General features: G+C 43.5%; 2 protein-coding genes and 1 long non-coding RNA gene across 9 annotated transcripts in view; 1 reads left to right on the plus strand and 2 right to left on the minus strand.

The window, feature by feature from the left end:
- Nucleotides 1–27,897, minus strand: part of LOC142046333 (uncharacterized) — a 277,336-nt gene that overhangs the window by 234,053 nt on the left and 15,386 nt on the right. The window lies entirely within an intron of this gene.
- The window catches only part of FYCO1 (FYVE and coiled-coil domain autophagy adaptor 1), a 161,004-nt gene that overhangs the window by 59,848 nt on the left and 73,259 nt on the right, over nt 1–27,897 (plus strand). The window contains exon 15 of one of the 6 annotated variants that reach the window (XM_075062511.1): nt 12,632–12,988. The exons of the other annotated variants lie outside the window; for them this stretch is intronic. Within the exon in view, the coding sequence (XP_074918612.1) occupies nt 12,632–12,647 (16 nt within the window). The 3' untranslated portion in view covers nt 12,648–12,988. Of the gene's footprint in view, nt 1–12,631; nt 12,989–27,897 lie in introns of those variants that run through there. 6 annotated transcript variants of the gene reach the window in all.
- CXCR6 (C-X-C motif chemokine receptor 6) lies at nt 8,162–15,921 on the minus strand. Of its 2 annotated transcripts, none has more exons than XM_032803208.2 (3): nt 14,940–15,921; nt 11,629–11,703; nt 8,162–9,682 (listed from the first exon to the last, which is right to left on the minus strand). In XM_032803208.2, the coding sequence occupies exon 3, from the start codon at nt 9,657–9,659 to the stop codon at nt 8,628–8,630; it is 1,032 nt and encodes a 343-aa protein (XP_032659099.1). In that variant the 5' UTR covers nt 9,660–9,682; nt 11,629–11,703; nt 14,940–15,921; the 3' UTR covers nt 8,162–8,627. The 2 variants fall into 2 exon arrangements, with proteins under 2 accessions (XP_032659099.1, XP_032659100.1); XM_032803209.2 differs by having other exon boundaries at nt 14,776–15,921.

Here is a 27,897-nt window from a genome sequence, read left to right on the forward strand (position 1 = left end):
ATCAGCTCACGTGCCGCCTTCGGCACACGTGCCATAGGTTGCCTACCCCTGAATTTTATATCCAGCGACTGGATAGCGTAGTGGTTAAGAGCGCCGCCCTTTGATACGGGAGACCGCCCTTTGATATGAGAGACCGGGGTTCAAATCCCGGTTGGTACCCAACTTTCCAGTAGGGGTCCTTGGAGCAAAAGACCCTAACGCTTCACCGCCTACCTCAAATATGAGAGTGACACGAACTAGGAGAGTCATGCGGCTCGGACGTCGCACCGGATTAACAAGGTCCGCACAGCCAGATGTTGAGGAACCAGACAATCTGACGATAAGTGGGCTACTGGAACAAACCATTCATGGACGAGACAAGAGAACCTGGAATTGATGGAATGCTACTACAACAGTAGACCTAATGAGAGGGATATATGAAACGTATGAGGGGACTATGGATGACAAAGACCTACATCCACACTTACTGAGAAACAGCTAGTTACCCCAACCTTCAACATAGGTAAAGAGGAAGCTGCTCTCACAGCTTGAGATAGACCAACTCCACATTACATCCCAGACTCAAGAAGACCTGGAAGAACAAGGGATGTGCAGCCCACACCTGAAGCTGAAACTCACTGCCACCCCTCCATTGCAGAGCACAGCAGCTGATATGAGGCATAAGATCATGGAGAAACTAGCTACAGTCATCCTCGAGACGATTACCAAGGCTCAGTGGAGAAGTACCATCAGATAGTATGTTAGAAGATGCCCAATAGAGCCCCTCATGACAATCCCTACTACCACCATAACTCAAACCAATGAACTGGTATACGCTACAGCCTCTGTAATCCTGGAGATGCTTGGCTACACGATCAAGAAAAAACAATAGTATGTACCCACCCTGGAAAATGAGGTTGGAGGATAAGATCAAGGCGGACTCGAGAGAAGTTATTCAGCTGGTGGAACTACAGAAGGTGTAGAGATTAAGGATAAGAACTCGGCTACTGAAAAAAATACAAGGACCTGACTCCATCTGAAGCCCTAAGAGACTGCTAAACAAAGGCTCACAGCACTGGCTACCAGGCTAAGGAGATACACTAGAGAAGCAGAGGCCAAAAGTTAAATGCCCTGTTCTCGTCAAAGAACCATCCAAGGTGTACTCCCAACTGGCAGTGCAACAACACAATAAACAGCAGAGCCCCCAGCAGCAGAAACTGAAACAGTACTGGAAAAACATATGGGAGAAGAGAAGACTCATAAACACAGTGCAAAGTGGCTGCAGGACCTGAGAACAGAGCACAGCAAATCTCCAAGAACAGAAACCAGTCACCATCACAGTAGAAGACATCCAGCAGCGGGTCAAGAACATGAAAGCTGGACAGCACCTGGACCAGACATGATCCACCACACCTACTGGCTAAAGAAACTAACAGCAGGTGCATGAACGCCCTAGCAGCACAGATGAACAGCTGCTAGCAGCAGGCTCCCACCCAAACATGGCTAACACAAGGAAGGACAGTGCTGATCATGAAAGACCCCTGCAAGGGACAGAACCGTCCAACTACCGGCCGAATAACCTGCCTCCCCACAACATGGAAAGTCCTTATCTCAGGCATCATAGCCTGCAAGCTACAGGACATATGGGCCAATTACATGAAGCACAGCTCAGAAAGGCATTGGAACAACACCAGAGGCTCAAAACACCAGTTGCTCATAGATAGAGCAGTCGCCCAAGACTCAAGCTCTAGACAGACCAATCTGAGGAGACAGCCTGGATTGACTACAGGAAAGCCTACGACTCAATGCCGCACACGTGATCTGACTGAATGTCTGGCACTATACAAAAGTCAACAGGACACTAAAGGACCTTCCTCAAAGAACTCAATGGGACTATGGAAGACACACTAGAAGTCAACTCAAGGCAGCTTTGCAACAAGTGGCCATCAAGTGCGGCATATACCCACCAAGGTGATGCACTGGTCCCCCGCTGCTGTTCTGCATAGGCTTAAACCCCCGTCAGCCAGATAATCACAAGGACTGGATACGGTACAGGTTCAGGAGTGGAACTACCATCAGCCACCTCCTCTAACATGGATGACATTCAAGCTGTATGGCTAAGAATGAACGAGACATCGACTCGTATTGTAATCCACCTGACGTTTACGCGGATCTACAGTGAGGATATCGGGATGTCATTCGGACTGGAGAAGTGTGGCGGATGTAGTGAAGAGAGGGAAGGTAGTCAAGACTGATGGGGTGGAACTACCGCACGGGCCACATAGACAGAACATACAGACCAGCTACAAGTACCTTGGCGTCCCACAGTCACAATGGAAAACCATGATGAGGAGGCAAGGAAGACAGCAAACATCCAAAGTATCACCAAAGGATAAGACAGGTCCTGAAGAGCCAGCTCAGTTGGGAAGAACAAGATCCACGCCATCAACGGATACGCCCTGCCGGTCATCAGATACCTGCGTATAGTTGAGCTGGCCAAAGAGGAGGACATGGAGGCTGCCGATGTGAAAACCCGGAAGCTCCTCACAATGCAACAGAGGTTTCCACCCAAGTTGTGAGAAAAAGGGAGTCCACTCCTTACACGCAGCCTATGCCCGTACCCACACAGATACCTCAAAATAGATGAGAGTGACACGTAACTAGGGGAGAGTATCATGCTCGAGCATCCGGTCGACACCCGGTTAAAGTGTGAACTCACATGGTCTCCGCGCCGCAGATTTTGAGGAACCAGGACAACTTCTGCACGATATTCTAGTGCGGCTACTGGAACACACCATTCAGTATGACGAGACAAGAGAACCTGGAAATTGATTGTGTATATGCTGCTGCACTAAGCAACAGGTTAGAGCTCAAGAGAGTAAGAGGGGAATTGATGATTGAAACGTGGATGACTGTGTACCTTGAGCAAAAGCCCCTAACGCTTCCACCCGCCCTACATCAAAAATATGAGGTGAGTGACACGAACTTAGGAGAGTCATAGCCGGCTTCGGACGAGACACGGTATTAGACATAGGTCCGCGCCAGATTTTGAGGAACCAGGACAATCTGACGATACTCTAGTGGCGGCTACTGGAACATACCATTCACGTATGGACGAGACAGAGAACCTGGAATTGATTGGGAATTGCTGTACACAGTAGATCCGGCTAGAATCAAGGAGGAAGGGATATATGAAACCTCATGATAAGGTACTGTGCGATGGACAAAAACCTACTCCACACCCTTACTGAAGAAAAACAGCTCACGTTAACCGCTTCAATGCAGTAAAAGAGAGGGAAGCTGGCTGCTCTACGAACGCTGGAGATAGGGCACCAACTCACCTTACAGCCGCCAGACTCAAGAAGACACTGCGAAGAACAAGTGGATGTGCAGGCCCACACCGAAGTCTACCGACTGGAACACTTCACTGCCACCCTCCTACTTCATTTGCGCGGCGAGCACAGCCAGAGAGACTGATATGAGGCATAATGTCCAACATCAGAGCTCTCTGTCCAGAAGAGTGCAGTGCTGGGAACAGCTAAGATACTGCGCAGAACCCTCAAACTCCCAGGCCTCTGGTAGAGGACCCGAGGTTGAGGAAGACACATACCACCCATAGGGGTGAGAGGGGAATTTTTATATATATATATAAAAGGTCTACTGATCAGCTCCACCTATGTATTGCATGCAACTATGGGTACTAAATGTTAGTCAGCTATAATGCATTTTGCTACCTGTGGGTCATATGTGAATTTTTAAATTATTCTGTGCTTTTGTGCTCTGAAAAGATATTAGAACATAAACAGGCAGCACTGCCTTTTACAGTGCTAGAGATTTCAGAGCTACCTCTGTGGTGAATCAGATACGTGCACCAGAAATATAGGTGTCACAGTCAGGCCTTTGCAGCACAGTTCAGCAAACATAAACCCACAGAGCAATAAATTTTGAGGCAGGAAAGACCAAATCTTTAGCTGTTGTAAATCTGTACTGCTTCTTTGACTTCAGTAGTGCTGTGTTGATTTATACCAGCTGGGAATCTGGCCCAACCTGTTTATCAGCAGACTATCAGATAGGAAAGAGCAGAAATAATATACTAAAGATTTTCATTTTTAACCACTAACAACATTTTATATCACTGGGGTAACCATAAAAAAGAACTGTGACAAGGAGGTCAAACATTAATGACATTTCAAAATGGATTGAAACTGTAGATAGTGAAATACTGTCCCATACAGTGTCTTGGAAACGTACATATATTGCAAACACTGTCTCATTTTGCTGAGATTCAGTTGCAATCTCCTAAAATAATTAGTTCTGATATCACCTATATATTATTTTATCTTAATTTTAATTCCTCAAATGCATAAAGATGAACTATCCCCATTTATTTTTTATTTATTATTTGTTTAGCGGCAACTTTTGTTATTTGTTTCACACTGTGCTGTACAATACAAAGAATAAAGACAGTTCCTGCTCAGCAGAGTTTATACCTTTAGTTAACTGGCTTGTAAAAGCAGGTGTGGACTTTCCCCAAATATTTGATCCAGAACTGAGCTCAGCCTAAAATGAACCACAAGATCTTATGTCGCTATAAAAGCATTTCTTTGTGGAGGGTCCACACTAGCCCTTAGTTCTCTAGTCTTTATGAGCAATCAGTTATTTTGAGGTTAAAACCCTAGTGCAGGCAAACCCTAAGTGTTTGCAAGGTCCTAAAAGATGAGCACACTATTTCACCCAAAGAAAACAAAGGCCAGATCCATCCCTAGTGAAACTCCATTGAAATCAATGGAGTTAGCACCAATCCATCTCAGGGCTGGATTCACTTCTAAGGTATATAGTTTAAAATAGAAAGACAAATAAGGGCCTGATTCTGCACTTCATTACACAGTGTTACACTGGTGTGACGTCACTTTCCTCTGGGGAATCACAGTGATGTAAAACCAGTTAATACACAGTGGAAATTCAGACCTCACTATTTTAACTGGCCTGATGGGTATATGCCTCTTCTGTAATGCTGTATTGGACCTGACAGAGTTGGCAGCGTTGCAAAGTAGCTTTAGAAATGAGTTTTTTCACGTGGAAATCCCAAAGCCTGTAGATGAGAAATAATATTGCTCAACCTTGTAGGTTTATGTATTTCCTTTGCTATTATGCAAGATATGTGCATGTACGAATTTGAGTGACAGCTTTTTCCTGGTACACTGAATGGATGCCTGAAAATCTCCCTATTCATGTGAAAGACAGTTATCGTCAGGTCTCAGATCCTAACTGCAGACAGACCCTTGCAGAGTCAGGGAGTTCTGCCATGAGGCAGGGGTCCACTATCACATGCATTGCTATGTTGCAGAATCAGGCTGCTGTTAGATTATAATCATTCTCAGGGAGGGCCTATCTTTTAATTACGTGTGTGCATAGTGCCTAGAGCAGTGGGGCTTGATCTCTGAACGAGGTCTTTAGGTGTCACTGCAAAACAAATACATTATTATCATGATGATGATGAATTATCTGCTAAGTATCACTAGAATTTATCCTGCAACAAAGGAAATCCCCACAAGGACAGGCAGAATGTTAAGGACTGTTTTTATTTGTCTTCATGTTTGGGTTTTTGGTCCAATAGTCACATCCAAATAAATACAATATTGGGTCAGAATCATCCCCTAGGTTCCTCCTTAAAATAGTCCACACCATCCGTCACCTCTGTTCTGCCAGTGACCTGGAACTAGCCAGTGCAGCTGTAGGGGGAGGAGAAGCCGGTTGGCTATGAGAGATGCTGATTCAGCATCTTTCCTAGGCACCCTCTGCAGACAATGCTGTGTGCAAACCAGGCTAGATTTTAAAGCTGCCTTACTCCAGCAGAGCACCCTAGGGAGGGGGAAGGTGGTGATACTGCCACAGCCTACTCTGAGTGTGAATCCCCCTTCCCCCGGTGTAACTGCCCTGCTCAGTGCTGGACATGCAAGTTGTGCCCAGAGAGGCGAATCTAGCCTGTTGCCTCTTGCAGCAGTATAGAGCAAGAATTGTGGCTTACTTGTTTTTGTCTGCCCCTCTTTATTTTCTCTGCCTGCCTACCTGCCTTCTATTTGTTTTCCACTCTCCCTTGTAGTCACATTGATCCTGCCTCTGCAGGTCTTTCCTTGAAATGATGTGTAATGAGTGTCTGTGTCATTTCATAATACTGAGAGTCCTCCTTTCTCTCTGTGCCTGTTGGTTGAGGTCACATTCAGCACCTAATACTAATGGTGCTCGGTAATGATTTCCACAATTATTTCAAAGGGTAAACCACCTGTTGTGCCATCACAGCCTGATGCAAACAGGATTCAACTCCCTAGTTGTAATTAGAAATGAGGACCACTCTCTCGGTGTCCTATTCTTGTCTGTTTGTGAATCTGGAATAACTCCATTGAAATCTTAAGTGAGAAATCATCATAAGCTTAATGTTCTGTCTGCCCCTAGCCAGCTCAGGTTTTGTTCATTTGTATTTTCTTTTTGTTTATTTGTTTTTCTTTGTTTTCTTTTCTAACTTTTAAAATTTTTGGTATGTGACAGTTTGTAGAGTGTGTCTACAGTGAAGGCTGGGCTGGAGTTCAGCACTATATCCGAGTCAAGTGGGTACACATCTTGTGTTAATTTTGATTTTCCCTTTAGCATATGGTAGATATCATATATATGGAATAAGTAAAGTACTGCAGTGATAGGATCAGGTAGGGTTAGGTGATGTAGTGGTTAAAAATGTTCTGTCACCATCTCACATTGGTAGCATCTGAGAAACTACACCACTGCAAAAAATTGCTTATGAATTTTCATAGCATAATCAAAGGCATGTAGGCATTTTTTCCCAATATTTCCTTCAGCAAATGTCTGTTTGTAATTCAATTAAAAAGGAGAGCAGACGACTTCATTGCTGACAGAACTGTAGTCACGCTTTTGAAAGGCCTGATTTTGTTCTTGGTATGAATCAGGAATTAAATCAACGTCAAGCTGGGATAAGTGGGAGCAGAGTAAGGCCCTGTATCTTCAGATGTTGTTTTGTTTGAGAAAATATTATAAGCTATTAATAATAAGATAAACTGTTGATTGTTCTGTTTAGAGAGTGTGTAGCCAAGTAAAAGTTAGGGATTATCTTTTTTTAAGCACTCCAGGCATATGTTATAATTTAACAATTTGTTGTGCATCTTTATTCATAGTTTTAATTTTCTACTTTAAACATTTTCTTTTTGTATAGAAAAATTGTTGGTAGGGCTGAAGAAATAAATAACAAACATCCTGTAAAAGCGGCTGAGAAACTGACTGTGAAACATAGAAACCTGTTTGTTTGTTAACACCTTCTTGACACTGGCATTTGTGGTTAAGACAGCGATCATTGTAAAACCATGTCTACCCTACCATTATAACTTTTTTTAACCAATTCATGACATTTTTTCCTCACCTGATTACAACAACCATGACTGACTTGTGCCCGCACAGCTGCTTTATTCAAAACACAACCATATATAGGCACCCTCCAGGCTCCCTAGCTTAGTTTGTATTGCTGTTTTCTCACTGCAGTCTGGGAAAATCTGAGCAGCTGTTTCATAGGGAACACAATGCCTTAGGTACATGCACAAAGTAGGGCATCGGTAGCATGGTAGGGAAGTGCATTCTGTGAGAGTTAGGAGGAAGGACCAGATGTTTATATGGATCGCAAGACTGTCTAAGTTACAACAGTTAATGCTAAAAGAGTACTGGAAGGGTTTAAAACCTCATGCTTCAGAGTGTATATTAGGAGGAGACCTTCATGGGGACAGATTATCCCACATCTGCCTACTGTAGGGTTTATTGGGCCTTCCTCTGGAACCCCGCCACTGTTGGAGACATGATACTCAACTAAATGGATCATGAGTCTGATCCAGTCTGTGGAATCCAATATTTTTATGTAGGAAGTGGGACCAGCCAAACTGGCTACACCAGCACTGTTATGAGGTGATGTGTACTGTTGTGTGTGACAGAATCAGGTGTTTTATGCTTTGAGTTTTTTTGTTAGAAAGACTTGATATTTGTTTGAAGACAGATTAATTTTGTGCTGTGACCACAGAAATCTCACTCTGTCTTTGAAGGCAGAGAGGGACTCGGAGGGATCAAAGAAAGGGAAAACAGACAAAAACAAAAAAAGAATCACATGAAACTACAATGGGAAGATTGAGCATTTAAACAAATTGCATTTTTAATATAAAAAGTCAAGTTAAAAGTCACAACAAACTACAACTTTTCTCTTAGACTTTTTAAAACAAAGCTCTTAAATGTCTTTTCTGCTTACAAACATCCCTCCTGGGAGACTAACTTGTCCAGAGGGCTGATACACTAGCTTTCCATCACTGCAACCCTGAGTTCAAACCCAGCCTTAAATCACACATGAAAGAGTTTGATGATCTCATCCTTAAACCTTTATGTATGCCCATCATAAAACTACTGCAGAGTTTCACCCAGTTACCAGTCTTTGCTCAGGAATAGCAGGAGTGCTACAATGTCAGGACTGGGATGCATTAAATGTGTTGGGAAGCTTACACGTAGCCTGCTTGTACTATATCAGTCTAATGAGGCTGTTACATAAGCCCTTTCATGACGGTGAGTACATTTTAAAATTAACAAAGCTGGTACCCTCTATGCAGTTTTTATAATGGATACATGCTTGTTGCTTCTACATTGGGTGAGGCGGTACAAGTTTTCGAGCCATCCTCTTCAGTGGTTTGCCATGGCTTCATGATACCTTGACGCTTAACACATGTGATGTTCTTAATGATTTTCTGGAAGTTCTTCCTGAACTTCACCCCAATAAAGAAATACAGAACAGGGTTGAGACAGCCATGGAGATAAGCAATTGCTTCTGTTATGACCACTGCAGAGTCGAAATTGTAGTCCAGGTTGAATTCCACATGTATATTGCGTATGAGTATCAGTAAATTGTAGGGTAACTGAGTAAGAATGAACACCACTACTATGGAAAATATGATTTTTAAGGATTTGTGCTTTTGGAAACTCCTGGCATGAAGTAAAGTTTTGATAATTATTGAGTAGCAGATAATCATGGTTACCATGGGGATAAAGAATCCAAGGGTCATTTGGAATACTGTAAAAGCCAATTCTATGAGTTGTGAAGGGTATATTGATTGACAGACTGACTTATCGTAGTTCAGTTGTGTACTGTATTTAAATTGTGGTATTGCAAATGCTAGTGAAACCACCCAAACTAAAATGCAGATGAGTTTCCCCCAAACCATTCTTTTGGCTTGACACATGTGGGCTTTTGTGGCTTGGGCAATAGCAATAAACCTGTCAATAGTTATACAAGTGAGCGTTAACATTGAAGTGTACAGATTCAAAGTGTACAGGCCCCGTATAATTTTACACATTAAGGATCCAAAAATCCACTCGTGAGCAGCAGAATATGCCCAGAATGGCAAGGTGGAAAGGAAAAGCAAGTCTGCTGTAGCCAAGCTCACTAAAAATACATCTGTCAGTGTCTTCAGTTTCTCACAGAAAATGTATATGATAACGACCAAAGAATTTCCTATCAGCCCAAAGGCAAAAGCTAATGCATACATACAGGGCAGAAAGATTTTGCTGGCCTTGAGAAAATGTTCATTCTCACTGTAATCGTTGCAGGTGAGGTTAAGGTCTGGGTAATAACATTCTGGAAACTCCATGTAGTCTTCTTTTTAAAGGCTATCTGTAATCACACACATCCAAAATTATTTTCTCAACAAGTAAAACAATTATTATAACATATCTAGAGGACAGGCACAATGTTACTAAGCTATTATCTAAAAGCAGAGAAAGAATTGTTGTGTTGAAAAACAACATATATTTATTTGTGTGATAGAAATCACATTATCTTTGTGGTGTGGTATAATCTGAACACTGTTTGTTCCAGACAGAACAGTTGTTGAACCTGCATGTCCTGAAAGTAGATGCGTCATTTTTAGCACAGATTTACACTGACTGGGATTGAGAGGTTTAATATTTCAAATGCCTCAAATTTCAGAGTAGTTTGGATCAGGACTTTGGTGTAGGCCCTTCTCTAAAATTAGGGTTTGAGTCCTATTGAGTTTGATCATGACATACCTCAGCACAAGAATGTCAACCCCTGCTAGAAAGTGTCACTCGAATCCCCCTTCCTCTCCAACACTGATTGTGACAATGGACTGTACCTTCTTGAATTCAGGGAAAGAAAACCCCTTTCATCTACCATTTGAGCTTTAATGGGGGACCTCTCTTCCTTATCCTGATTTTAATGTATAGTTTTCAACCACATCCACTGTTTTCACAGTAATGGCCACTTGTCCATCATATCCCAGCCACATCCATGCTATAGGTATCACTAGAGCCCTGCAAATCCATGAATATTTACTTTATATCCATGGGTATCTGCATCCGCAGATGCGGATATCTGCAGATGATTTTTGTGGATGGTGGGTCAGATGTGGATACAATATTGTATCTGCGCAGGGCTTTGGTTATCACTTCTTCCAGAGCTGGTTAGATTGTGAGTTCTACAAGGCAGGCAGCCTGTCTTGCTATGTGTGTGGACATGGCATGCTGTGGCCACAACCAGAACACAAATAATAACAACAAATAAATCCCAACAGATTCCCAAATAAACTCTGCTGCTGTTTTTCATGGGATGATATTATTAATTTGCGAATATTCAGATGTTTGCAAATTCTGACAGTTTAAGAGGTTTTAACATGAATGTTTTTTCACCCCAGAACTGCATTATTCATTATTTGCCATTTGTTTTTCCCCTGCTCAAAAGTTTTAGGCGTCCATTTAGAAAGCAGAAACAATAGCATCTAGTTTTGGTGACCCATCACACACCACAAACAGTAGAACTATTCATAAAGTGAGATCCTACTCCACATGACTAAGAATAGAATAATCTGGCCCCCACTGAGAATAATATTCAGTGTAAATTTAGCTCTCTTCTTTGTTCATGAAACATTTGTGACTGATTTTCTGCAAATGTATTCATTATTCACACTAGAACGTTTTGGCCAAACAATTTGCAGCCTATGGTGTTTGTAAACAATTCAGGTTAATTATTCCTGCCATGTGACTGGTCACTTGACACTGTTTCTTCTTCCTGAGTGGATGACTAAAACTTTTTCAAGTCAATTGTAAAGCCATTGTCAGATGCCCTCTTGAAACTCAAATGGCAGATTTCAGTGAGAATACTCATGCAGCAAAGTATTTCTAAATATAAGTTAACATAAGAATTCAACCTGGAATGATTTGATCTTCTGGATTGGTTCAACAGCATCTATTATTTAAATAACAACACACAAAGCATATGATTAACTGGTGCTACCCATAAGCTTTGGATGTGTGTTGAGGCCAGAAAGCAAAGTCAAAAAGGCCTTCGGCCATCAGAGAAGTGTGGTGAATCCTTGTGTGACTTCTTGAAGAGTTATTGGCTTTTTATACACGGTTTCTGTTATCCTTTCAAATCATGCATTTTCTAAATTTAATAATAACCTCCCTCATAAAAGAGTTGTTACATATCCAGCTATATTGGGACAAGGGAGAGGGAGATGATAATCAGCAAAATAAAATCATGGCCAACAAAACCGTGACAAATATATATTGAAACAAACTGATAAGCCTTGTTTTACATACTGTTTCAGGCACAATTGGTGTTCCGGTTGATGTTTCAATACCCTCTCAGGGAAGAAAAGTTTTTTTTCCTGTGAGCTGAAGCAAGATAATGAATAGCAAATTCAGTGATATAATGTGACAACACAACATATTGTAGGTAGCCACATTAAAAATATTACAGTACCCTAATGTAGCTAAGGAAAGTGTCTTATTTGAAAGGTATTTTTCAACTGAACTGTCTCTGCTTTTGAAGGCTCAGAGCATCATTTTTAAGTTAAAGAATTTCTTTCTATACATACCACAAGATAGAATGTTGATCCCCTTTATAGCCTAAGAATATTTAATGTCTAAAAACTCTTTTCTGCAACTAAGCTGTGTTTTTCTAATTTCTGATGACTTTGTGTTTTTTGGATAGGATAGTCAAAAGTGCTCAGCACTGGCCCAGTTCTGCTCCCATCTAAGTCAATGAGAGTTTTACTAGTGATTTCAGAGGAAGAAGAGTTGCACCAAATTTTGAAACACACACACATATATGTGAGTGTGTGTTTCAAAATCTGGTCTTAATATAATAAAAATATGAATTAGGGCATAATTTCTCATATACCTTTGGCAGATCTTGGCTCAAATTATTCTTGCTTCCCTCCATGTGCTGGATCCCTATTGACATATGTAATCTGCACATGTAGGGACAACCGAATATTGGAGAAAAGATTTTAAGATCTGAGAATTGCATTTGGCCTTTAGAAGGACCATAAGTTCATGCATTTCCTAGTTAGTTAGTTTTACTGAGGAGTTTGCGTCATGATTCTGCATATAAATTGGATAATTAACATAATCAATCAGATAAGAAAGGATTAACTGAGGTCATCAATGGTGACCTTTAAATATTTTTTTAAAAATTGGTGATTTTGACTTTTGTAATGTCGAAAGAAGATCCAAAAGTTTCCCTCCCCGCCCGTCCCTTTTCTGGTTCTTGTTCTCTGAAAGAAAGAAAAAAGACTCTTTTCTTCTTATTTTTACCCAGAAAGAACCCAGAGTAACTCTGGCAACCACAAAAAAGAGCCCACATGCCTGAGAATACGCTGATCTGACAAAACCAAACATTCACCTTGGGACTGAGATCAAGCATGGAAAATTTCAGCCCCAAATCACTTTTTCCGAGGAACTTATGAGCTACTGAAAAAGGGAGGTGAAAAAAAGAAACCCACTTCGTAATCTTAACTAATGTGTTTCCCACCTGCCAGTGATGTAATATTAAGTTATTAAAGATGGATGTTTTAAAAGTTAATACTTAATTATCATTACAGAAGAGAACAATTCCTGAAATATTTCAAAATATTTCCAACCTATTCTATTGAAAAGTGATAGAAGTATATATGAAGGCGGGGGACTGGACTCGATGAAGGCAAGGGACTGGACTCGATGACCTCTCGAGGTCCCTTCCAGTCCTAGAGTCTATGAATCTATGAATCTGTAAGTCATGAAGACTAGCTGTTGTTGAAATGAAAAATACTGGGCCAGATCCTCGACTGGTATCGACGGTATAAATTGGTGTAGCTTCTGAAGTCAGAAGAGCTATTGTGTTTAATACCAGCTGAGATCTGGCTCATTCAACCCACTCAAACTCGAATATTGGAACTGCTACTTTCATCAGACCATCGATCCAGCGTACAATTTAAAAAAAAAAAGGAATGGTGATCCTGGCAGTAACCATCCCGACAAATGTAACCTCTATTATTAGTGAGATAATGAAAGAAATAATAAGGGGGCAGTGGGGAGTTACTGAAAATCTTGAGGATAATGGAACTGTCCAGGAGCACTGTAGGTTTATAAATGAATGTGATTGTTTTTGGGACAGATTTACAGAAGTACTGCATGAAGCAGATGTAATATATTTGGTTTTTAAAAGTCTGGAAGCTTGAATTCAAATTGGCTTGGATAGGAACAAATGATGTGGACTGAAAGTGATTGAAATACTGTAAGCTTTAAGTAGTGATGAATTGCAGTGTGGTCCTTGGGGAGCAATGGAGGGATCTGGAACATATTAATGAAATGGAAAAGAGAGGAAAAAATGCAGGGCCAGATCATATCACTCTGTTCTGTGCATGGAATAGACCTTCTGTGCATGGATCTCACCTCTCCTATCAAGAAAACAGGGTAAGTCATCTCCATTACCTCCACTTCCCACCACCATCTGAAGATCCATGAATGGGGAAGTCTAATAGATCTTTTGATTGCTAACTTCTATTTTTCTAGTCTGCTATCCTGCCTCAGCAAAAGAAGTGGGGTGGAGGGAACCATAATACACCTGGCCAGTTGCTCAGTTTCTCCCTAGCAGGGATCCAGGAACAATAACACCGTCCAGCTATTTAAATAATTCTTACCCTGAAACAGAAAATGTTCATTGATTTTTCTGGTCAGGAATACTCTGAGCTCAGTTGACCCTTTGGCATATAGGGGTGTAATTTTCACCCACTGATACCAGTGATGGATTAGCTGTATCCTTAAAGTATAAACCCTCTGTGGTCTGACTCCCATCCCTGTGATTCTAGGGCAGGGCAGCATTAAACTGAGGGGTGAATCACTGCATCGGCATATTTTCTGGGTGCCTTGGCCACACAGTCTGGTTGGTCATTCTCATCCACTTCCTGGGATGTGCTGATCACTACAGGGTTCCCAGCAGAGTGAGACTAAATTGTGCCTCATTCAGCATGAAAAAAACCCAACAAAACAAACAAAACAAAAAATCCACCACCTGTTATGTGATAGGTTTAAATACATATTTCTAACAAACATGATTATATGCCCCCATTATAAAGACCAAAATGACTCAACAGACTATTTCTAGTACCCTGTTATTTCTGTGGCTTTAAAATCTGTCTCTCAAGCACAGTCTTTACTACCAGGGGCTTTTGAGATCTGAACTATTGCTGTGGTCATTATGATCAGATGAAGGTGAAATTATTTTGCATCCTTCTTTTGTTTCTAAGCAAGCCCTAGCTGAAAAAGATAGATTGTTTAGAAAGATGTTATTAAAAACACCTCCATCAAACTTCTGTATCCAAAACATTTGTTTGATTCAAAGTGTTATTTAAAAAAACAACATTAGAATATATTTAAAAGGGATAACAAAGTTGAAATATTTTACACAGGTTTGAAAGAACCTACCTGTTCTGATAGAATTCCCATTTTAGAGGTAGGAGATGCCTCCAGAAGTAATAGAATCTTTCAAACCAGTGGGTTTTTAAGAAGACGTAAGATGGCCTATATTTTGTTCTACCCTTCGTATATGTTCCTCTTCCAGTTTGAAGTAAGAGAAAATAGTCACTTACCGGAAGACTGTGTATGGTGGTGGAGAGTGTTGTCACCTACGTTTCAAAGGAAGTCTGAAGACGGCAGTGACTCTACATATTTATCGTTTTATCCGTCTGTGATGTTTCCTGTTGGTGTTCTGGGTTTTTTTTGTTGTTTTTTTTTTTTACACCGAAAATAGCAGTTTATGACATTTGTGTTGAAATTACATCTTTATCTCCATGTAGATCTTTCTCAGGTGAACAATACGGCCTAAAGTTGACTATACAGTGCATCTAAAAAGACATGGTGAAAATATCTGACTGTCCAGGTCACAAATGCAAGTTCCACTGAAGATCAGGGATTCTTGCATATTGAATTTTTTTTTAATCATTTGCAGGACAGTTTCTCCCATTTCTTCCAGTTACCAGTTTCCACCATCTGTACATAGTTCATGGCAGTTAATCATAAGTACGCAATATTCCAAATTTCATCTGTGTTGGTTAGTTTTGATTGGACATGCAGATCACATAGAAGTGTTCTTGTTCTTCAGTTGGAACATTTAGATACCATGTTGATGTACACTACAATTGGTTAAAAAATGTTTTCCAATTTTTCATCAAAATTCAGCTGGGGAAGGAGAGGGGAGGATGCAGAATTTTCAATTAAATATTCTGTGATAATTTCATCCCATTTTTTGACCATTTGTAATGGGCACTATAGAAAATGCTACAATAATGTTATGCAGGAAGTTGCTAATGACATCAAATGAGTCTTTGATCCTGAAACAGGCACAGACCTTGTTAGTCAATGGGTATGCCAAGCCCTCCTTCAGGCCCAGTGAAAGGAACCATTAAACCTCCTTTATGTAATAAAGACAGCTGAAAACAATGGAAGAGCTGCCCAAGGCACGTGGCAGGACAGCAATAAGCCATGTGGGCTAAGGAGTTTCCCTAATTGTAAAGACAGGAACTAGAAGTTTGAGTTTGCAATCTTTCTTGGAGAAGGCTGAGAGAATCAGATATGAGAAGGACTCTGAGAGGAAGCAGATCGGTGGAGCCTCTTGGGGCACATTCAGGGCCGGTATAACCACTAGGCAAACTAGGCAGCCGCCCAGGGCACCAAGATTTGGGAGCACCAAAAAGTTGTGGCCAAAATTTTTTTACACTATTGCGCAGTCTCCAGCTCTTGGGCCACTCCAGCAGCCTCTTCACCTCGGAGTCTCCCCCACTTGCCCAGGGGCCACTCCTCCTCTCAGGCTCCCCGGCCACGGCCGCCCGAGAGAAGGAGACGCAGGGAGCTGAGCTCAGCTGGGGCCCACACCTACCGGCTGAGAGCAGCAGGAACCGGGCGCGCTCAGAGGGAGCCGGGTGGCCTGAGCCTAGGGCAGCAGCAGCCTCTGCAGCAGCGGGGGCAGGCAGGCAGCGTAAGCCGGCATGGAGCAGGAGAGGCCGTGCTGCTGCTGCTGCTGTTTCCCAGCCCTGCCACGCGGCGCAGAAGAAGGACAGCTGTAGGCGGCAAACAGCAGCAGCAGTGCGGCCTCTCCTACCTATGGCGGACAACGCTCCCTCCCTGCCTCTGCTGCTCCAGAGGCTGCTGCCACCCTGGGCTCGGGCCACCCGGCTGCCCCCAAGCAGCGCCTGATTCCTGCTGCTCTCGGCCAGCAGGTGCGGGGCCCTAGCCGAGCCTGGCCCCTTGCATCTCCTCTGCGGTGGCACCCCCTGCTGGTGTTCTCCTGGGCGGCAGCAGCGGTCGGGAAGCTTGAGAGGAGGAGTGGCCCCCGGGCAAGCGGGGAAGACTTCGAGGTGAAGAGGCTGCTGGTGCAGCCTGAGCGCTGGAGACTGACAGGTATCTGCCCCATCCCGGCACCACCTGCCCCCCAGTCCAGTGAGTGTTACCTGCCCCACCAGCCTCAGTGCCCTGCCCCATACTGTTAGCCACCCCAAGCTCACTGACACCAGAACCCCTTGGCAAAGGGCCCCTGATCTTCACAAACAGCTGTCACCGCAGGCCTGACAAACTCACTGCACCCCACATGTTTCTTAGAGGGCACTTACTCACAAAAAGGAACGTGGAAGGGATCTACACAAGTCTGGTAACTTGTCAAGAATGAGAACCTTTGTGAGAAGTGTGCATGGGTAATATTGAAGGAATGATGTATTTACCTTAAAAGTCTGCTTTATAGACTTGAAGTAGAAATTAGTCGCCAGGGGATGATGGCCCTTTGGGGTAAGGGGGATTTGTCTCTCTGCCTAACCTGGCTGGTGATGCAATGCAAGGCTCAATTGTTTAGCTTTGCACAACTGTAAAACAATTTAAATGTCTTAAAGGTTAAAAAAAGAAACATTACAAAGCTCTTACCCGTTCTGACAGGCTGTTTATAATGCTAAGTTTACTAGTTTTCAGAGGTTGTCAAGGGAGGGGGGTGGAGAGGGGCACAAGGTGGAAGTTTTGCCTAGGGCTGAAAGTAGGTGATCCCAAAGACATGAGCCACTCATTAAAGACCTCTAAGAAAAGTCTGTGAGTCCCTCTAGCGAGCCCAGATCGAGCCAGAAACAATCTGTGGCTCCTTCAGTATCTTTGATAGTTGGTACCCAGCGCACGCATGTTATCAAGCCAACAAAGCCAGTCAGCCGCCCAAACACCCAATGCTCATGGGCGAGGAGTTCCAGTACAATGGGGGCATGAGAAACATAGATTTTCCACTCCAGGGAAGGCTACATTGACTACGTGGTTGGCACCGGCACCAACCTTGGTGCCCCTGGCACCAGTGGACCCCTTGGCACTGACAGCTATCGGCACCGATATCAGTACCACCTGCACCCACAGACTACAGGTGCGCATCAGATCTCTCAGTCTCTGATGCTTCAGACTCGCCCCTTCTCATTACCAAGCTCACTGGGAGTAGTGGACATGCCATGCCCTGCCTCTCTCCTCTTCCCTATGCCATGCCCTGCCTCTCTCCTCTTCAGACTCAGTGAGCGAGAGGACTTGGGTTCTCACTGCTTGTTCCACCCATCATATGGGTCACAATCTCACCAGGGACACCAAGCGTACCAGCCCGGCCCTTAACCTCCATGGTTTGGGCAGCCATAGTTCCAGCTGCCAGCATGACACCCACAGTGGCTGTACTGGGACCTCTGAAAAACCCAGTGGCAACAAGCCTCGCAGCCCCCTAGCGAGGTATATCAGCAGGCAAGGAGGCACCCTAGTTCACCAGCACCCTCAGAGGTGTCAGGCCCTCCTGAGCTACTGGGGGAAGGAATGGAAACAGAAGCAGGAAAAGGGGATGTTTCTCTAGCTCATCACCTACCGAGGGGGTGATGCTCCTCCCGCACTGCCCCTGCCATCCTTGGAGAATTACTTCAAATCATTCCAGGACCTAGCCCAAAGAGTGGCTGAAGCCCAGCAAGTGCAGCTGCATGAAGTAACTGAACCCCATTGTAAACTGGTGGGTATTCTCCACTCTTCAACCTCTACCAAATTGGCCCTCCCAGTTAACAAGGCATTCCTAGACCCTGTTACGATCATATGGCAGACCCTTGCTTCTGTCCCTCCAACATGCAAATGGATGGACAAAAAGTACTATGTGCCAGTAAAAGGCACAGAATTTTTGTTTTCCAGCTGTCTCCAAATTCCATCATCGTGGATACGGTTAATTCTAGGGATCACCAGTACCAACTTAAATCCACCCCCTATGACCAGGATGGGAAGTGTTTGGACCTATTTGGCAGGAAAGCCTATTCTTCAGCCACCCTTCAGTTCCAGGTAGCAAATTACCAGGCCTTGTTGGCAAAATGTGACTATCAGAACTATGCAAAGTTAAATTCCTTTATTGACCAACTCCCAGATGCTTACAAGGACCAGTTCATGGCCATCATTAATGAGGACCAACTGATGGCAAAAAAATCTCCAATACACACTGGACACAGCAGCACACTCGGTTTTCACAGCTGTGGTTGTAGGAGGGCCTCTTGGCTCCATTTGTCCAGCTTCCCTAAGGAGTCCAAACTACAGTAGAGGACCTCCCCTTTTGAGGGAATGAAGTTGTTCTCCGAGAAGACAGACGCGCCTCTTCACACGTTAAATGATTCTTGGGTGACTCTTCGGTCCCTGGGGATATACACACCGGCCTACAAGAGGAAATATAGCCCTCAGCCACAGTTCAAGACCCAGTCATCACAGTACACATCTCAATACCATTGCAGAGATAATACGCGCTGCAGAGAAAGAAATACAAATTCGCTAAGCGTAAACAATCAGGTCCACAACAGTCTTTCATCTCAGCTCTCAACTTCGAAGCAACAGTTTTAATGGGTTGGTTGAGGTGTCGGTAGAACACTCTTCTCATCACCACATTCTGGGAAAGCCCACTCCTCCTTTCGGAGACTGCCTTTCTGCATTCCATAGCACCTGGGAACAGATAACTTCCAACAAGTGGGTGCTGGAAATCATCCGGAGTTGATATGCCATTCACTACTTCTCCCTTCCACCTCCCAAACAAACTTCCCCATCCCTCTTCAGGATCCCTTCTTATGAAAATCTACTACGTTACACTGAGGAGATGATTCACCTCTTAAGATCTATAGAACCTGTGCCCATACCTGTTCAGGGGCAAAGGTTTTTACTCTCGTTACTTCCTGATACCGAAGAAAAGGGGAGGCTGGGAGATCCATACTGGACCTCAGAAAGCTCAACAGATATGTGAAAACACAGAAATTAAAGATGATAACCCTATCAACAATCATCCTGACTTTAGAAAAAGAAGACTGATTCTTGGCCTTCAACCTGCAAGATGCTTTCACATCTCCATCATACCGAGGCACAGGTGTTACCTTAGATTCACACTGGGCCAGGACCACTACCAGTAAAGAATACTCCCTTTTGGCATCTCATTGATCCCCAGGGTATTCGCTAAAGTCTTTTTGGTAGTGGTGGCCCACTTACACTCTCAAGATATCATGATTTTTCTTTACCTGGACAATTGTCTTCTCAGGGAATGCTCCTTCATGGAGGCCTAACGAGACACTCAAGCCACACATCACCTGTTTTTGAGTCTGAACCTACAGATCGACGAACAAAAATGGACCTCAACGCTGGTTCAAAGGCTAGAGTTGTTAGAAGCCAACCTCAACTCTATTCAAGCGAGGGCACTCCTGCCATATCTCATTGTTGGTAGAGACTGTACAATCCAGCCCTCAAATCTTGGCCAGTTATTGCCTTCAACTTCTGGGGCACATGGCCATGGGCACTTCAGTCATTGCTTATGCCAGGTTACACATGAGATGCTTCCAAGCATGATTTGGTTCAGTGTACAGACCAAACAGACAATAAAAAGAAGCTCCAAGTGGTAGAAAATGTGTGCGCTCACTTCCTCCTGCTGATCGAGGACACACATACGAAGGTCATGATGGACAACGTGGCCTGCATGTACTATATAAACTGGCAGGGAGGTGCTGAGTCTGATTTCCTGTGCACAAAAGCATGGAAATTATGGAACTGGGGCATCTCCCACAATGTCCTAATATTTGCGGCCTACCTACCAGAAGTACACAACACCATGGCCAACCGTCTCAGCCACAAATTCCCATTCAGCCACGAACGGGAAATAGAGCCAACGGCTCTACATGGCATGTTCTGGCAATGTAGGACATGGCTAATAGACTTATTTGTTACTTACCAGAAAAAGAAATGTCTGCGGTACTGCTCCAGAGCAGGGATCGTACGTCACTCCAAGGGAGATGTTCTCTTCCTTCCATGGGACAAGGGCTTTCCTTACACCTTTCCCTGTTCTCTCTATTGCTGAAGAGAAAAAGCAAGCACCATTCTGATTGCCCCCACCTGGCCTAGACAGACATGCCCCCACGTGGCCCAGACAGATGTAGTACCCAGTCACAGATGGCTTTATGTCCATTGATGACCCTGTCAATCACGCCCTACCTCCTGTCACAGAATGAGGGTCACACCTCCACCCGAGTCTCCAGGTTCTGCATCTCAAAGCCTGGCTTCTTCATGTGTTCCAGCACAAAGCAGCATCTTGTTCTGAGAAGGTACAAGAAGTACTATTGCACAGTAGAAAGGATGCTACTCGTCGCACATAACTACAGAAATGGAAGAGATTCCAGATATGGTGCCAGCCCATGGGTGTCACCCTGATTCAGCCAACCTACTGGTGGTCCTTGACTACCTGTTATCCTTAAAGAAGTTGGGTATCTCTGTTAGCTTGCTGAAGGTTCACTTGGCATCAGTCACAACCTTCCGCCAGCAGGTGAAAAGCTACTCAATCTTCTCCCACCCAGCTATGAAGAGGCTCCTTAAAGGAAACCTCTTCCCACAACCCAGGGCTTCCACTATGCAATGGGACCTCAACCTAGTGTTAAAGAGCCAAACTAGACCGCTGTTTGAACCCATGGCCACTTGTTTGTTAATTCTCTTTTCCATCAAGATGGCATTCCTCATTGCCATTACCTCTGCCAGAAAGATAGGGGACATAGTGGCCTTGATGGCACATCCCCCATTTACTGTGTTCTTCCCTGGCAAGGTCAAACTCAGACCACGTCCAAAGTTCACTCCAAAAGTGACTTCTACATTTCATGTGAATCAACCTTTTCAGCTCCCAACATTTTATCCAAAACCTCATACAGATAATTGAGAGGTTATCCTCCAAATGCTAGATGTGTGAAGAGCCTTTTATTTGGACAGGACAGAGTTCTTTAGAAAATCTCCAAGACTCTTCCTCTCCATTGTGGATAGATCGAAGGGTGCAGCGATCTCAGCTCAGTGCCTCCCCCAGTGGGCCTCTGGCTGTATTAAACTCTGCTATCAATTGTAGGGGGTAATCCCCTCATCCTCAGTACACATGCATTCCACAAGGTCCATTTCCTCATCGATTGCCTTTTCCAAGCTACATGGGCATCTGCACATAACTTTGCAGATCACTATGTCATACTGGGGGATTCGACTTTAGATGCCCAATTCGGGGCCTCAGTACTGTCATATATATCAGATACAACTCTGAAGTTCCAGCCTCCGGCAGCATGTGCTCCTCGGGAGTCACCTACAGTGAAGCACTCACAGGGACACTATTTGAAGAAGTTACTCACCCTGTGCAGGAATGATAGTTCTTCAAGATGTGTGTCCCTAGGATGCTCCATGACCTACCCACCTCCACTCTGTTTCAGAGTTCCATTATTGGCTCTGCCGTAGAGAAGGAACTGAGGAGGGAATGCCTGCACATGCCGGCTGGGCTCCTGGCTGGAGGGGAGCTGTGCATGTGCAGGTGGGATGGACTACTATTGAAATTCTCTGATCGACAGAACAGAGGCGCATACACCCCTGCAGTGGAGCACCTATAAGGATACTTATAGTGGAGCACCCCGAGGGACAGATATCTCAAAGAACCATCGTTACTGCACAAGGTGAGTAACTTCTTTCCTAAAATTTAGCATTTCCCTTGAGGTAGGTAGGGCTCACTTATCCCACATACCCCCCTGCTTCAGGTTTCCATCTGCTTATCTACAGACCCTGCCCTTCTTTCTTTGCTTCTGGGGATGCTCTTTTAACAGTTCTCAAGTTCTTTAAGATTTTCTTCCCCTTTCCCAAACTGAGAGATTACTATGCTCTTCTAGAGACCAGACTTCAAAGGCTTTGACCACTGTACTGTCAGTTGAGCACCAGTGATCAGGCTATCTAAACCACTTAACTTTGGTTTTGCAAATATGGAAAAACCACTTGAGTGTTTGAACCCCTCATTAACCTTTGGCAAGCAACACCCTAACCATCTAACAGAATGATGTAATATTCATAAAAATAATACAGGTATCTCTCACCTTCTTCACAAGTTGTTTCATTGATATCTCCTCCTAATGGAAACAGTTTTACAAGGCCCCAGATATTGACTAACACTCAGACAAAAAGGGGCAACAATAGATGGATGAATACACATAAATCTTACAGTCAGATTTCTGGTACAAATAGTTGTATTTTGAAGTTCAAATACTGTTTTCATTAATACCAAGTGTAACAGTCAGATCTCATTCAGATTAGATAAAACAGTGTATATATTTGAAGGTACAACAAAAAAAGGAGAAAACAAATTTTTTTAAACAATAACTGCTTAATGAGACATCTGCGGAAAGGTCATCCAAGCTAATTTATCAATTTAGCTAAGTGAATAGGCCAATTAACCCAGTTCAAACCATGTCTGAAACCTGCTTGCTATCTAACAGCCAAAGATCTCCCTCCCTGAGATCGCATGTGTGGGGGTGTCCTTCCCCTGGGAGGAAGTATTTCCCTGTACTACTGTTGGCCCTATTTCATGTATGAGGCACCATGCCTCTGGGATTTCTCAGGGAGCCCATTTCTGTGTGACTTGTGATAAATTCTTTTACAAGTGGAAAACACACTATTAATATCAAAACATCTACTGTTCTATCAAGAACAAAGGGAAATTCACCACTCTAGCTAAATCATGATTCTAATCTGTTTCCTCCTTTGACTCATGAATCACATTTCCTCAAATCACCTTTGATCATCTACTCTAAGAAGCATCTCAGCAAATAAAGCATGGAAATTGCTGAATACTCAGTGTTATCTGCTATATTTTAGTGACTGCCCTCTATACGGTTTGTCTGTATGGTACTGAAGTGTGACTGAATGGCTGCTGAACCTCAGGAGCTCCACTGAAAATAAGATGTGTGTCCATGAAACTGTCCCAGTAAGAAAAAAATTAATATTAATTGTATTGTTACAGTAACATTGATCAATTCAGAGGGTGTTTAGTCTTGCAGTCATTAATACCTTCAGGCTAGGAACTGTGCTCTTTGTTCAGTGAACAAACAGACACCTTACTGAACGATTGTGGCTTTAAGCCACTGTCCTTGTTGTCAGTATTGAGCGACAGTGGCACGCTGGCAGCTGCTCCCTCCTGCAAGTTCTTCACTCTGCAGTGGTTCATGACCTCTGGGCTAAAGTTTTAATGCTGCTTGAAGCTAACAGCTCTAATCATTCTCCAGTAGACCCAATCAAACGCAAGAGTCCTCCTTGGCCTAACTGCTCACTGCATAGACAATGATTGTAATAAACAAATGTCCTGAACCATCTGCAAAGGCCCTTGTCTTAGGAGCCTACATTTTGTACCACTGCCTTTTACCCCACAAAATCCACTTTCCATTACAGCCCATCATCAGAATAATGAACCATATTTTGCATGTATAGAACACTTCCCGGGCCAGATCCAGGATAAGTTTCACCTCCCTGTGCCAAGCTAGCCCCATGTGCTGGAGGGGGACTTCAGCCCACATTGCTACTGCCTGCCCTCCATCAGGGTTTCAGGGTTAGAGAGCAGCTTTGAAATCTGCCAGCATCTCTGCAGGAAACCCACACACAAGGGCTGCTGAGGAGATGTACTGAATCTGTGTATTCACTAACTGCCCTGGCCTCGCCCATTCTCTGGGCTGTAACAAATGCTGTGCTGTCTCCCTGAAGTGGGGAGTTTGTCATCAGCATAATCTGCTCTCCCACAGCAGACGTTCTGTCTCAGGGGCTTTATTCATGGGAACAAACTGACTTCTGGCCTAAGCAGAATTTAACCCTGCACCTTCAAAGCACAGTTCAGAGTCTGAGTTCAGACTAGAACCCCAAAGTTGCTTGTTTGAAACTCTTCACTGCTTCTCTGAACCTCCAGTGCACAGTATTTGGCTGAAAATGAAGTTTGAACAGGCTTTGTTCCTCCTTCAAATCCCTCCTTAAAACTTCCCTTTGCCATGGTGCCTACAAAAAACTTGGCAGTGTTTACGCAGCTGATATGCTGAGACTACTGCCTATCATGCTGACTAATATTGTGTCTTTGTTTCTTTGTGCTTCCCCATCTGCCTGTAGCCACGTTTTGTCTCTTGACTTGTACTTTGATTGTAAGCTCTTCGGGGCAGGAACCATTTTTTGGTTCTGTGTCTGTGCAGCACGTAGCGCAATGGTGTCCTGGTCCAAGGCTTGAGCTCCCAGGCACTGCCGCATACCAATAATAACTAATAATTGAGGCCCTACGTCGTTCGTGACATTGCGAAAATTGTGGATCCCGCAATATTAGGCTTCCACTGACATTTTGATTTTAATTAGCTTACTTTGCACAGGCCACAGTTTTGCCTGTATTTTGTGTATGCAATTAGTACTGCACTAACATTCAAAACCTATAAAATGTGAAAACCTTAAGTGACTGGACTCGGTTTCTACAGCAGTTGTATTAAGACATTTAGTCTTCTGACTTTTATATTGTACTCGTCAGGATTTGTTTTGTTTTTTAAATGTATGTAATATAGTTGCAGCAAAATGTCTGGTTATCAAAAAAAAAACAAAACCCTAATATTTGAGCATTTATATTGTTCCAGCCAGGGACGACAGAACGGGGAGGCCATGGCCCTCCCACTCCCTGGGCAGGTGGAGGGTTTGTCTCCCCCCCAGCCTGGCTCCAGCTTCTGCCTTGGCCAGGGGTGGGACCTCTGGGGGAAGAGAAGAGGAAAGTGAGGGGCCATGGAGGGGGCAGGACACCCTGCTCCCCCACTTTTGGGATGGCTCCGCAGCCCCTGCCAGCAATTTTTTCTTAAACAAATAGGTCTACTCTGGCTTTTCCAAATTACCGCTATTAATAAAGGTCCATTATTAGTTTCCCGTGATTTTCCATGTCTTGTCCACACCTCAGCCGCAGTTATTTGAGGATCATACCACAATTCAAGTAGGGCCTTACTAATAATAATCATGTCAGGTAAATTCTCTTTGGACAAGAAATTCTGTGAGGAGTTCTGTGAGTATTTCTTCTTCCAGGTAGAAGCTCAGATGCTTGTGAAAATGGAAAATGATGGATGGGGGGGTGGGGAATTAAACAAGCAAGTTTTATTCAACTTTGGCTTGTGAAATTAGCAAAAGCTCAGTTGTTTCCTGTTTTGTTCAACTGGGGCACTAATCCTTACTGAAAATGCTATCATAATAGTTTAATTTCAGGACGGATTGTGAAAAATATTTTCCATTCTTTATTTCTTTATTTTTATTAGCCATGTTAGTTGATCCATTCTGCTTTTAAAAGAAAGAAAAGCAAAACAATCTGAACACTCTTATATGGCTGAGAAAGAGTTACGTGCATCATGAAAATGGTAGGAACAACCTTGCTCAATGAGCGATGGACTGCCCCCTAGTGAGGTTAGATAAATATACAGAATTCTGTTCTGTAAATTAATGGAACACCACTGACCTCTATAGGCCACATTCTTCACTGATATAACTCCGGTGTTCTCAGTGAAGTGCTACCAGTGTTGAATTTGGACCACTCTCTTCAGTGGAGTAGCATCACAGTAAATGAGGTGAGAAGTTGGCCAGTGAGTAACAAATATTGTGGGGAAGATGTCAAGTCAGGTGTAAGCTGTCAGAAAATGAGTAAACATGGCATAGTGTACCTGGCACTGACTTGATGCTCAGTGGGTGGGCAGAATTAGTTGCACTTACCAGTTAAATTGCATAGCAAGTTGAGGAGAGGGCCAAGTGAGACAATGTACAAGGCCAGCAGCCACAAATAGCACGGATCTCAACAGAATAGTAAAAAGTGTGTGTTTGGTCAGGGGATGGAACATGCCTTCACATGTTGCCCCCGTGGTTTAATTTATAGTCCAAGGGGCCAGTAAAGAGTGTGGGATTAGTGGATAATTAGGGAACGTTAATCCCATGGTACAAAACCTGACAGCAGAGTCTGAGCCACTTATAGCAAAACCAGAATTATTATTTTTGCTGTGGCAAATTGTTTAAGGATGTCTCTGCTGTAAAACTAGAAATAACGGGAGGAGACTGAGTAAAGGAAAACTTAGGCTGAGTAAAATGGAAAATAGCCCAGAAAGAGGTGGTGGAAGCCACATTCCTTGATCTCATTAAAACTAGACTGGCAAAGTACTATAGAATATACGGTAGGGGAAAGTGTTACATTGGCTGAGAGCTGGACTAACCGACCTAAAAGATCTTTTCCATCTCTAATTTACTTAGCCACAGCTTTAGAGGGAGCAGCAGTAGGCCAAGGAACTACAAGAAAAGATGAATCATATTTCTACCATATGACAAGCCATTATGAGTTAATGTAACTTGCTTGTATAATGCATGTAGTTTGTAACACACTGGGGTGTCGTTGGTGTGACCTTCTGGTTGGAACAGGAGTCTGGCCTAGTGATTGGAGCAGAATCAGAAAGCAGAACCAGAGGTATGGTCAGAGGACAAGCCAGTGATCAGATCCAGGAATCAGTAGTTCTGAGGAAGGCAGGGACTAGGGCAGGAGCAGGGACAGGGCTGGTACAAGAAGCAGGTCTGGCACAGCTGGAGGCATGGAACACATTGAGCAGACACTGTGTTGCTGTTGCTATCAGGCTTAAATAGGAATCTGTTGGCTCTTCTATCCAGTCCGGGAGTAAAGTCACTCAGTGATGGTTCGTTGGGCCCAGCCAAGCTCATTGGGTTGCTAGGTGACCGTGCAAGGAGTCACATGAGTTCCTGACAGTGTTGTCCCTCTAATGTTTAATCCGTAGTGAAGCTAAAAGCCTACTACCTCTTCCCACTAATGGAGTTTGTTCTTTACAATGGTGGATGTCTGTGCATTGGTGAAGGTGACATATTCATACCCTCTGATGACCTGTGGTGGGGTTTGTTGCACTTAGCTGCTTTCTCTGCGTTGCTGCGAGCCTTCACCCCATCATCACCCTTATCGTAAAGTACTATAGAATTTCATAGAAAATGAACTTTTCTGTAGCTGTTTGGAACTGGCCTATAGAGTGTTTGAGAGAGTGAAATCCTTGCTATACAGTTCTGTAGGATGGTTCAGAAAACCATAAAGAGAGATGATGCTCTATTACATTTTTTAAATTTTTGCAGAAATTTCTATAATATCCTGTTAGTTTCTTACATATTAAAATCTACAGGACTTTCCCATAAAAGTGGCAGCAAAACTGGCTCAGTTGGCACGTTACTGTTGGC

This window comes from Chelonoidis abingdonii, chromosome 2, assembly GCF_003597395.2.
Source record: "Chelonoidis abingdonii isolate Lonesome George chromosome 2, CheloAbing_2.0, whole genome shotgun sequence".
NCBI classification, from domain to species: domain Eukaryota; kingdom Metazoa; phylum Chordata; order Testudines; family Testudinidae; genus Chelonoidis; species Chelonoidis abingdonii.